Below are 12,432 nucleotides of genomic sequence, written 5' to 3' on the forward strand. Positions count from 1 at the left end.
GGCCCAGACTCAAGACACACCAGAGACACTGCCCCCAGACCAGAAGATGAGCAGCAAACAGCAACACTATGAAGTAGGCATTATTGTTAACCCCATTTCACTAATCAGAAAACTGAGGCTTAGACTAGAGCCTAAGTGACCCGCACTACAGCACATAGCTGATGCTCCAGATCAGGTCCAAGACTTAGGACTCAGCTGCCTCTTGGGCAGCTGGGCTCTTTACACTACAGGCAGAGATTTGAAAAGGTGTTTTGCTGCTAGGTGTATGACATGTGAATGAAACAAACTGAATTATAGGTAAATGAGACAGATGTCTCTATTTCTGTCCCTGCAAAACCTCCTCTCCCCATGTCAAGGGGTTCCTCAGCATGATGGTATACCCACATCTTCATCACCTTGGATTAGTTCCTCTCCATTGATTCTCTTTTCTTGGCCATCATGAAGCCACAGGTACCCCTGTCCTTTCCTCAAAAAAACTTCCAGATGATACTGCGGCTCCTTCCCTGTCTTATTTCTTAATTTCATTTTATGACCAAACTTCCTAAACAAGTGGTCCACACTCAAAGCTTTTTCCAATCTATGCCTCTCTTCCATGCATTACATTCTGACTTCTAGCCCCACCCCACTATTAGACACCCTCTCAGGGTCATCAAACATCTTTTTTGCTTTTCTGCTACAACATCATGGACACTTAATGTATTTTTCATCTCTAGAATTTTTTTTTTTTTGAGACAGAGTCTTGCTCCATCGCCCAGGCTGGAGTGCAATGGTGCGATCTCAGCTCACTGCAACCTCTGCCTCCTGGGCTCAAGTGATTCTCCTGCCTCAGCCTCCCGAGTAGCTGGGATTACAGGTACCCGCCACCACGCCTGGCTAATTTTTGTATTTTTAGTAGAGATGGGGTTTCACCATGTTGGCCAGGCTGGTCTCGAACTCCTGACCTCAGGTGATCCAGCCACCTCAGCCTCCCAAAGTCCTGGGATTACAGGCATGAGCCACCGTGCCTGGCCTGTTGTGATATTTCCTGCTTCTTTAAATGTCTTACAACTTTTGATTAGATGTTGAACATAGTAAATTTTAGTGCCGAGTGCTGGATTTTGTTGTATTCAACAGTGTTAAATTCTATTCTAAGGTGCACTTAAGTTACTTGCGATCAGTTTGATTCTTCTGAGGCTTGTTTTAAGCTTTATGATAGGCCAGGAGCAGCCTTTACTCTAGGGTTGATATCCCCACTGCTGAGTTAATGACCACTTTCTCTGAGCACCTTCTCTGAGGCTGATTGTATTAGAGCTTTTTTTTTTTGAGACAGAGCTTTGCTCTGTTGCCCAAGCTGGAGTGCAATGGCGTGATCTCGGCTCACCGCAACCTCCGCCTCCCAGGTTCAAGTGATTCTCCTGCCTCAGCCTCCTGAGTAGCTGGGATCATAGGCATGCGCCACCACGCCTGGCTAATTTTGTATTTTTAGTAGAGACAGTGTTTCTCCATGTTGAGTAGTCTGATCTCAAACTCCTGACCTCGGGTGATCTGCCCGTCTGGGTCTCCCAAAGTGCTGGGATTACAGGCGTGAGCCACTGTGCCCGGCATAGATCTTTCAAATCTGTGGAATGTTCCACAATTCCCTGCCCTTCAGGAACTCCAAGAAGTGTTTGGCCTACTGCTTTTGGGTGGATCTTTTCCAGGCCTCATCGAGTTTTATCCCACATACGTGCAGACAGAACTCAGCCAAAGACTCATAAGGGCCCCTGTGGAAATCTACAGAGCTTTCTCTGTGGAGCTCCCTCTTCTTAGTACTCCATCCTGCAAATTCTGGCCTCTGCTGTACTTTGCTATCTTTCTCTTCAACACAGTGAAATGCTCAGTTGGGTAACCCCTTTCTGTGCTACAGTCTGAAAACTGCCTCCTGGCTGGAGCAATTGTAGGACTCACTTTCACTGGTTTCCTTTCTCTCAAAGCACACAGTCTTGTGCTGTCTCTTGTACAAGATCTGAAAACAATTATTTCATGTTTTGTGCAATTTTCTATTTATGAAGAGAAGGTAATTTCTGTTACAGTTGATCCTTCATAGGCAGAAGCAGAAGTGTATGTTCTTCTTTTTGGAGACAGTCTTGCTTTGTTGTCAAGGCTGGAGTGCAGTGGCACAGTCACAGATCACTGCAGCCTTGAACTCCTGGGCTTGAGCGATCCTCACACCTCAGCCTCCCAAGTAGCTGGGACTACAAGTGCGCACCACCATGCCTGGCTAATTTTTTTTTTTTTTTGTAAAGGCAGGGTCTTGCTATGTTGACCAGGCAGGTCTCAAACTCCTGGGCTCAAGTAAGCCTCTTGCCTCGGCCTCCCAAAGTGCTGAGATTACAGGCGTGAGCCACTGTGCCTAGCTTAGGTTATTCTTTTTAAATTCTTGCATAATATTCTAGTTTATTTCATCTTGCTCCCAATGATACAGTAGATCAAGTCCAGTCAGGAGACAGAAAACCACAAATCTGAAAAATTTAATACAGAGAATTATCAACTAGGAGCAAGTGACCGACTATAGAAGGGGCAGAAAGTGTTACATATTACAGGAATAGCATATATAGGGAGCAGCCACTACCTCTAGGGCTGAGGCAAAGTACCCAAGGAAGAAATAAATTTGGAATAGTCCCCTCCCCTCCAGGGCTGAGATCCAAAACATGTTGGAGGAGTTGTGGACATGACCAGCTGGACAGTAGAGGTCTAATGAGCTGCTGCAGGCTAAAGCTGGCAAGGGGTGCTGGTGGAACTCTCTGGCAAATTGTCTCAGTGACACAGGTGTGGAAGCAGTCCGCAGTGGAGCCACTGATACTTGACAGAGTGAGTGCCACTAGAAGTCCCCATACATGCCACTAGCAGCCACACAGAATCAGGAATAGACACACACTGGAACTAGGAAGAGAAAGCCCTTCCTCTTCTGGTATCCTCCGAAGCCCTCTACTGACAAAATGTTAGCATGTCCACTAACGAGGAAGAAATGCTTACAGGGCCCAGCTTCATTATGGTAGAACAAGCAATAAATGATGGATTTGGAACTGAAAGGCAATAAATAACTGGCATAATGTGCATTAAGATTTTTTTCCCAATTTTTACCACCATAAACAATGCTGTGATTGTTACAATTTCTGGCCCTGGGCTTGCTGTAGTGCCACAGAGATGGCAGGAGCGGGAGCTGGAGCAGGAACTTGCAGTGAAGGTCGAGACTGCCCACGCACATCCATGCTACCCTTGGCCAGCAGAATGGATGGTGGGTCCTGGGTCCTGGGTCCTGGGTCCTGAAGACAACTCCCTGACCGCTGAAGCTTTTTGTGGCACTGGGCACGGGTGTGATGGATGGCAAGACAGGGCTGTTCCGAGGTCTGAGCCCCCAACTGATGTGACCCCTCTCCTTTGTAACCGGGGACAGCATGAAGAAGGTTTTCCCTCCAGATGAAATCAAGCAGGTTTCCAATAAGGATGGATATGAAGACTTCTCTGAAACAAGCAGTGAAGGAGACCTCCTAGGAGATGATGATGCAGTGTGTGTCCTGTATGTTGGCCCCCCCCCACATGCCATCTTGATGTGCTGCATGGTCTAATTTGTGGCATGCGAGGTCAAGTACAGTGGTGTGCTGAGCTCCACTGGGAAGATTCTCAAAGAGAAAGGGCTACTGGGATTCTTTGTTGGCTTGATCCCTCATGTCCCGGGTGAAGTAGTTTTCTTGTGAGGCTATCACCTGCCGGCCCACTTTATCAATGCCTACCTGGTGGATGACAGTGTGAGTGACACCTAGGGGGGCTGAGAAATGACCAGAATCGGGGTTCCCAGTTAGGCCAGGCCCTGGCCATCTGGAATTACACCAAGTTTGTGATGGAGATCGCAGTGAGCATGCTGACCTACCCTTTCCTGCCAGTTGGCAGCCTCATGGCTGTGAACAACTGCAGGCCGCAGGCTGGGCTCTCCCCTTACTCCCTGGTGTTCAAATCCTGGATTTACTGCTGTAAGTACCTGAGTGTGCAGGGCCAGCTCTTCCGAGGCTCCAGCCTGCTTTTCCACAAGTGTCATCAGGATCACGCTTTGGCCTGGAGCAACCTGAATCATCTTTAAAAAAAACACGCTGTCTCAACCTGGCCACTGTGGGTGAGGCCTGATTATCTCAGGACATCTGCAAGATGACTCCAACGCAGCAACAACCGGATGTGCTCCAGCCCAGCTGGGCTTCAGTTTCCATATTTGCCATGTGTTTGTCCAGATGTGGGGTCAGGTGGGGGTGGGGCTGCACCCTGGAGATTAGATCACCTGCCAAACCTGGGGGAGGTGGGGCTAGGTGGGGAATTGGCAGAATCCCCACATCTCCCAGATTGGCTGAGTCTGCCTTGTCCAGAGGGCCAGAGAATGGCTTTTGGAGGCCCAGATTGGATGGGGAAAGGCTAATCAGGTCAGATTCCACCCCTGTCCAACCCCCCACTTGGTCCAGCTCCTATCTTGCAGCTCAGCTGAAAGCATCATTCTTCTGCACAAGGCCACTAGCATGTTTCAGCCTGTGCTAGGAGGCAAATGCTAGGCTCTGCCTTTATTTTTCTCAACACTACTTTTGATACAAGGGCAGTATCTTCCTCTGAATAGGCAATCATGTGATTAGTCAGAATGTGTCCCCCTCATCTAATGCTCATGTATTTATTGGTGATGGCTTGTGTGCAGGATAGATACCCAGAGGCTAGGCAGATCAGTGTCTCTACTCCTACCTAGTTTAAAAGTTCATAAGGCCAGGCCCGGTGGCTCATGCCAGTAATCCCAGCACTTTGGGAGGCCGAAGTGGGTGGATCACTTGAGGTCAGGAGCTTGAGACCAGACTGGTCAACATAGAGTGAAACCCCATGTCTACTAAAAATACAAAAAATATTAGCTGGGCATGGTGGTGAGTGCCTGTAATCCCAGCTACTCGGGAGGCTGAGGCAGGAGAATCTCTTGAACCCAGGAGTTAGAGGTTGCAGTGAGCTGAGATTGAGCCACTGCACTCCAGTCTGGGCAACACAGCAGGACTCCCTCTCAAAAAAAAAAAAAAAAAAAAAAAAGTTAACGGTAAGATTTGACCCTATCTTCTGCAAATAAATGTATTGGTGGTGAAAAAAATTTTTTTTCTTCAACAAATTTCTAATCATGGCCAATTTTTTTCTTGTTAACCAGGGAAGCAAAAAGATGACAAGAAAGTATGCAAATTCAGGCTGGGTGCAGTGGCTCATGCCTGCAATCCCAGCACTTTGGGAGACCAAGGTGGGTGGATCACCTGAGGTGAGAAGTTCTAGACCAGCCTGGCCAACATGGCAAAATCCCATCTCTACTAAAAATACAAAAATTAGCCAGGCGTGATAGGCATGCCTGTAATTCCAGCTACTCAGGAGGCTGAGGCAGGAAAATCACTTGAACCCGGGAGGCAGAGGTTGCAGTGAGCTGAGATTGCGCCACTGCACTCCAGCCTGGGTGACAGAGGAAACTCTGTCTCAAAAAAAAAAAAAAAAAAGAGTATGCAAGTGTAGACACAGTATGAAAATGCAGAGGCTGTATAAAATCCTTACAGGCCCAGTGCAGTGGCTTAGGCCTGTAATCTCAGCACTCTGGGAGGAGGAGGCAGGTGGATCACCTGAGGCCAGGAGTTCGAGAGCAGCCTGGCAAACATGGTGAAACCCCATCTCTACTAAATATACAAAAAATTAGCTGGGCATGGTGGCGGGTGCCTGTAATCCCAGCTACTCGGGAGGCGAAGGCATGAGAATTGCTTGAACCTGGGAGGCAGAGGCTGAAATAAGCAGAGACTGCAGCAATGCACTCCAGCCTGGGCAACAGAGGAGACTGTCTCAAAAAATAATAAAATAAAATAAAATAAAATAAAATCCATACAAAAAGAATTAGCTTAAGAAAAATTGCAGTTTTAATTCACAAGGTCATAAAAACATAGGTTGTTACAAAGGATATTTCAGGAAGGATGACCTGAGATACAAAATTGCTGTCAATGAACACAACAGTTAAGTTCCATACATTTAAGAAGTATACGATGGGCCAGGTGTGGTGGCTCACTCCTGTAATCCTAGCACTTTGGGAGGCAGAGGTGGGTGGATCACCTGAGGTCAGGAGTTCGAGACCAGCCTGACCAACATGGTGAAATCCTGTTTCTACTAAAAAATTCAAAAATTAGCCAGGTGTGGTGGTGCACACCTGTAATCTCAGCTTCTTGGGAGGCTACAACAGGAGAATCACTTGAACCCAGGAGGCAGATGTTGCAGTGAGCCAAGATCGTGCCACTGCACTCTAGCCTGGGCGACAGAGCAAGACTCCATCTCAAAAAAAAAAAAAAAAAAAAAAGTATATGATAAGAATACATATATGTGTGATATCTGGAATAACAAGGTTTTGTCCCCTAATATGTCTGATAGGGCCAATAATCATGAAAGCAACAAAGGGTATAAAGAGAGATCAGAAGTAGAGCACCAAAAAAAAAAAAAAAAGTTCTAATTTTAAACAAGCCATTTTTGTGTTTTTTCTAAAACTTACAAAGATGCAGCATATACACTTTTCCCATTTCTTAGTTTGGGACATTTTTCCCCCTTTTAACATTATTAACACCTTTGTACAGATATCCTGAGTACTTTTATTTCTGTAAGACAGATTCCCAATGTGACATTATGGGGTCAAAGGTCCAAGACTACTCTGCCCAAAGGTTGTAGCAAATTATGCTCCCACCAACGACACTTGGAGTCTAGCAGACTTCAGTAAATCTACAAACATTCCAGAAATTGGACACAAAACAAACTGTATACGTGACTATGTATACAGGGACAGGTCTATATCTTCAACAGATTTTTTTTTGAGACACGATCTTGCTCTGTCACCCAGGCTGGAACGCAGTGGCACAAACACAGCTCAGTGCAGCCTCAGCCTCCTGGGCGCAAGAGATCCTCCTGCTCTAGTTTCCCAAGTAGCTGGGATTACAGGTGTGCACCACCATGCCCGGCTAATTTATAAATTTTCTGTAGAGTTGGGTCTACAAAACCAGACTGGTCTCAAACTCCTGGGCTGAAGTCATCCTCCTGTCTTAGCCCCAAAGTGTTGGGATTACAGGAGTGAGCCACTGAGCCCAGTCTCAACAGACTTTTTAAAAAAAAAGTCTGAAGCCCAGATAAGGCTGAGAACTAGTACACTATACCTTCTTCTCCCTAAGGCATTGATCACCTTATACTTTCATTCATTCCGCAAACTTTCCACTGCAGGTTCTTTATATCTGGCTTTCTACATATAAGAAGGAATATATGCATAAATAATTATGCTAGGCACTGGGAATATAGAGATGAATGAGATTCAACCCCTATTTGCCAGGGTCTTACAGTATTTGAGGACAGAAAGAGGAGTGAAGATGGAGGTAGACAGGTACAGAAGTATAATAAAACACTCCTGGCAGGTACTAAGGCATGAGGCAAGGAAGAACACAATGTACTTGGGGAAGAGTGAATGTTTCAGCCTAACTGGATTATAGGATCTAACAGCACCAGTTTCAGGAGATGAGGGTAGCCTGGTGGTCAGGATGGAAGTTAAGGGAGAGGCTTAAAAAAAAAAGCCAATGTCAGTACTACACAGCCTTTCTCTTGTAACTGCACAGCAATATAAGCACATAATTCAGACTTTGTAGACTTTTTTTTGATGGAATCTCACTCTGTTGCCCAGGCTGGAATACAGTGGCAAGATCTCGGCTCACTGCAACCTCTGCCTCCCAACTTCAAGCAATTCTCCCTCCCTCAGCCTCCCAAATAGCTGAGATGAAAGGCGCCTGCCACCACACCCGGCTAATTTTTGTATTTTTAGCAGAAATGAGGTTTCACCATGTTAGCCAGGCTGGTCTTGAACTCCTGACCTCAGATGATACGCCCGCCTGGGCGTCCCAAAGTGCTGGGATTACAGGCATGAGCCACGACACCTGGCTGATTTCCTAGACTATTATTAATCACAAAGTGTCATCACAATTTCACATACAGTGAGAGGCAGTATAACACGTAGTTTAGGAAGATAGTCTTTGATATCATCTTCTGCGGTAATTTAACCTTAGTCTTTGGTTTCCCTATCTGTAAAATGGAGACAATTATACACATATCCTCTATTTCACATTTACGTTCTTTTCAAATAGGTGTGTTAAAATCAGTATGTATGTTTAATTTTGTAGTTTTCTTCTCCCCCCAAAAGCTATCATTAATATATCTCTTATTCAACAGAATCTCAGAAACAAGTAAAATAGGTAATATAACAATACACCTCAGTTTTCTTATCAGTAAAATTGAGGTAATAATTCTATCCAGGTCATAGGGTCTTATGAAGATGAACGGAGATAAAGCACATAAAACTCTTAGCAATATACCTTCCACAAAGGAAATGCTACACACACACACACTCACTCACTCACACTCTCTCTGGCATAAAGTGTGCATAGTAACTAGACCAGAAGAGAATTGGTTTGGTTGGAAGGCCTCTTCCATAAAAGGCTCTTTCATAAAAGATGGAAGAATCTTGCCCTGGCCTTGCTGCTAACTGGTATCTTTTCCTTATACCATGGATTTCTGGCAGGATCTATTAGAATTTGGAGTCCCTGGCAGTTCTACTGTTTTAAGGTTGGTTAGATCTGGCTGAGATGCACTTAACAGCCCTTCTATCAACTTTTCTCTGTAATCTTCCTCCTACCTTGTCTTCTGGCCTACTCTTGCCCGACACTACTGCCTCTTCACAACACTGCAGAGTTATTAATATTTTTTTAAAGCTCAGTCAGATCATGTCACTGTTCTGTTCGAAACCTCCCAGTGGCTTTCTCTTTCTCCCAGATTAAAAGCCTGAGAAAGGAAGAGGCAGGCCCTGACATCTGAGAGCTGGTCTGACACAGGTAGACTTCAGGGTTGTTAGAAGTTGGCCTGATGCTCACAGCTTGGCCCAGTTATTCTTCTGTGGGACATAATCTCACAGAACACCAACATGAGACAAGGTCAGTCAGACTATAAAAAAGGGAGACACAACAAGGCCATTTCAAAATTTTGTCTAAGCAGAGACAAGACAGCAAGGTCACTGTGCAAGCCATGAAATACCAAACGTCCTTCTCTGCTATTATGAGTGACTGCTGCTTCTTTACCAAGTATAGCTTTATCCTCACTCTAGTCTGTCCATCTTGTAGACAATACTTATTCAGATACCTAGTCACAGAAATGTCCCTGCTTTTTGACAGCACCCAGTCCAGGGTGAAGCCTGGCTTTCTTGAGCCCTCCCGCAAATCGCCCAAATTCTATAATAGCTTCTCTCACTCTCACCAAGCGGTCCCAATGGTTCTCCACAGCACCTGCTTCCTCACTGCAAGAACTATTAATAATGAACTCAACTTAAGTGCAGGTGTGTTCCTGATGGTCTCTGGCTGGAGGGCACGGACATGCCAGAGTCCTTACAATTGTCTAGAAAGCCCCACAGTGGTTCCTGGACTTCATCACCCATCAGAATCATCTGGAAGAATTGTTAAAAGAGAATTGCTGGTCCCCAACCCCAGAGCCTGTGATTGAATAAAGCTGGGGTGAGGTCTTAGCATCTGCATTTCTAACAACTCCCAGCACCTGAGGCTGCAGATCTGGGGATCACACTAGAAGACTCACTTCTCTAAACCACTTGTTCCTCCCTCTTATTTCCCTGACTTAGCCTCCTTGTCTCTACTCCCATCTTACTTCATTCTACTCCAGTCACATTGGCCTCCTTGCTGTGTTGAGCCTCCCTCAGCACATGCCTTAGGCTTCTGCTTTGTCTGCACTCGGATTCGTAACACTTACTCCCTTGCCCCTCAGTGAGACCTACCCCAATCTCCTTACCCTTTTAAGAATTTTTTCTCCACAACACGTAATCAACCTTCTGACATGCTGAATAATTTACTTATTATTTATTGTTTCGCTCTCTCTCTGCTAATAAAGGAATGACACCCTTAAGACATCAGCTATCTGAGTGTATTTTGTTCACTGCTGTATCCTGAGACCTGGAAAAATAGTTGGCAAGTAGTAGATGTTCAACAAAAATTTTCTGAATGAATGTTCCTTCCAGCTTTTCAGCTTCTTCTCCTGAGTCAGGGCAGCACTCCCTTCAGATCTTCCTATAAATACAATCTCCCTCCTATACGCCCAACCTCTTGGCAATTACAATATCCAGCTCCTGGGACTTTTCGCTTCAGTGGCTCAAGCCAGGGATACAGGGCAGGTAAGTCAGCCACGGGTCAAGGAGACCAAACAACGCCAGAAAATTACTGTATCCTGCATCTCTTCTTCGCCCACCTTCTCCAGATGACCTTATCCACCGATCTCCCTCCTCTCTTGTTTTCCAACTATTTGTTCACCTGGATTTCTCCTCTTTGACCACCAACATTGTTATGGCACCCCTAAAAAAAATAAAAAAGCAACCCCCCGCCCCGTGCTAAGCCACCCTCATGCTGGGGCTGTCCTATCTCCACTTCTCCGGCAAGGCTCCTCCTGACTTTGTTGTTCCTTTCTACTCCCTGAAATTCTGCTTCTGAAGTTCCATTACCGCCTCCTTCCTAAATTCAACTGCAATTTTCGGTCTTGCTCTTTCCTGATACACTGTGGAATTTAATACATGTGTCTAGAAACTCTTCAAGAACACCGCGTGTTGCTTCTACCTCCTTTAGTGCTTCTACTCCGGTCCTTCCTAGTCTTCTCTTCATAAGTGTCCCCAAGTTTCCTTCCAGGAAGATGGGTCGTGATTTCCTTGACGCCAATACGTTTCTGGCCGTGCCCTCGTCACTTGCCCACTCCGGGGTCACGAAGGAGGAGCCCCGGATTCCGGGCGCAGCCGCGGCTGAGCCCGGGGCGTTGAACGTGGATGGAATATCCAGTCTGGGAAGGGGCGGGGCCTTGGACGGCCGCGAAGTTTGGTCCTCAGCGGCTTCCGTCCTGCAGCAAGTCCGGAAGAAGGCCCAGGGGCTGGGGTCTTGGGACCTGGCTCCGGACCGGCCTGGTGATGGAGTTCGACTGCGAGGGTGTGAGACGGCTGCTTGGCAAGGTGCGGGCAGTCCGCTGGGCCAGGTCTGGGTCCTCAGGGTCTTGGCCTTTGGCAGGGCCTCTGCCTTTGGCCAGGTTGCCTCCGTTTTGCGTTTCCCGGCTTGTAGTGGGGCTTGGAGCCGGGGCGGCTGGTCTGAAACCGGCTATGGGGAGCGGCCCCAGGGAGGCTGAGGGGACCTGGATTCTGATTTCTCCCGCAACTCTGAGGTTTCCCAACCTCCACCTGGTGCGAGCCCTCCTCATACCCCCAGCTTCACTGACCTCAAACAGCTCCCAGCACACGCCTAACCACTCCTTTCTCTCTGCTGAAATGGTCTGCCTTTTTTTTCTTTTTTTTTGAATTGCAAAGCTCATCCTTGGTAAGACCCAACTCAGTCACTCCCTGGAAAACTGAATCACCCCTTCTGTTTTCAAAGATATCTATTATCACATTGTGGAGTAATTATGTGTTTACAAACCGTAGTCTTGCTGTGAGCCCCTTTGACTGTAGAGATTGTGCTTTTGTATTCCCTTCCTCTAGCCACTATGTTTGACAACAACATAGGTACTAAATAACTGTGCAGTGAATGAAAGACCTGAGTAGATTTAGGGATGAAGACAGAGCTTGACGGCCCTGGAGAGATCTTAATGTTGGAAGGTTGGGGAGTAGGCGGGCCGACCTAGAAATCTGACCTATATTTCCGAGACCTGACTAGCCTGAGTTTCCGGTGTACAATCTGAGGGAATCCCCACCAATTTTCTGGTTAAGAAGACTAGTTTTCACCAGTTTCCTAGTTAAGGTGGTTTTTTGTTTTTTTGGGTTTTTTTTGACAGAGTCTTGCTCTGTCGCCCAGGCTGGAGTGCAGTGGTGCGATCTCGGCTCACTGCAACCTCCACCTCCCGGGTTCAAGCCGATTCTCGTGCCTTAGCCTCCCAAGTAGCTGGGACTGCAGGCGCGCGCCACCATGCCTGGCTAATTTTTGTATTTTAGTAGAGATGGGTTTTCACCATGTTGGCCAGTCTGGTCTCGAACTCTTGACCTCAGGTGATCCACCCGCCTGAGCCTCCCAAGGTGGTGGAATTACAGGTATGAACCACCGCGCCCGGCCTTAAATAATTCTTAATGCTTCTTAAGACTTCCTAATGCAGAAACCATAGTTTATGCCATTTTTGTTATACTTGCTTCTTTCCTTGTTGGGGCAGTTTACATACCCGTGGGAGGTTTTGAAGCCCTAAGATTGAAATTGTTTATGTAAGTGACTTGAATGAATTTATCTACTGTGACAGGTGCAGATCTTGTAGGAAGAGAAGTATCATAATGCTTAGGATTACTACCCTTTCTGTCTCCTCTTCAGAGCACGTGAAATTAAAAGAACCATTCAAGTTTTA

The 12,432-nt window shown here is 46.4% G+C and overlaps 1 protein-coding gene, 1 long non-coding RNA gene and 1 pseudogene across 9 annotated transcripts in view; all 3 read left to right on the forward strand.

Moving 5' to 3' along the window:
- Positions 1-2: 2 nt before the first annotated feature.
- LOC129048675 (uncharacterized) lies at positions 3-10,420 on the forward strand. The gene is made up of 3 exons (XR_010141873.1): positions 3-73; positions 5,177-5,263; positions 8,848-10,420. It is a non-coding gene; the product is annotated as an uncharacterized LOC129048675 (long non-coding RNA).
- LOC100443551 (mitochondrial carrier homolog 1-like) lies at positions 3,339-4,213 on the forward strand (annotated as a pseudogene).
- A 431-nt stretch (positions 10,421-10,851) lies between the features above and the next one.
- UEVLD (UEV and lactate/malate dehyrogenase domains) overlaps positions 10,852-12,432 on the forward strand; it is a 59,484-nt gene continuing 57,903 nt past the window's right edge. For 2 of the 8 annotated variants that reach the window (XR_010141872.1, XM_063728509.1), the window contains exon 1: positions 10,854-11,065. Coding sequence is in view for 5 of the 8 variants with exons in the window: in XM_063728509.1 (XP_063584579.1) it covers positions 10,886-11,065 (180 nt within the window). In the remaining 3 variants the exon portion in view is untranslated. Of the gene's footprint in view, positions 11,066-12,432 lie in introns of all 8 variants that reach the window. The other 6 variants (XM_054524613.2, XM_054524618.2, XM_054524614.2 and 3 more) reach the window with 6 other exon arrangements.

The sequence above is a fragment of the Pongo abelii genome, chromosome 9 (genome assembly GCF_028885655.2).
Source record: "Pongo abelii isolate AG06213 chromosome 9, NHGRI_mPonAbe1-v2.0_pri, whole genome shotgun sequence".
In the NCBI taxonomy this organism is placed as follows: Eukaryota; Metazoa; Chordata; class Mammalia; order Primates; family Hominidae; genus Pongo; species Pongo abelii.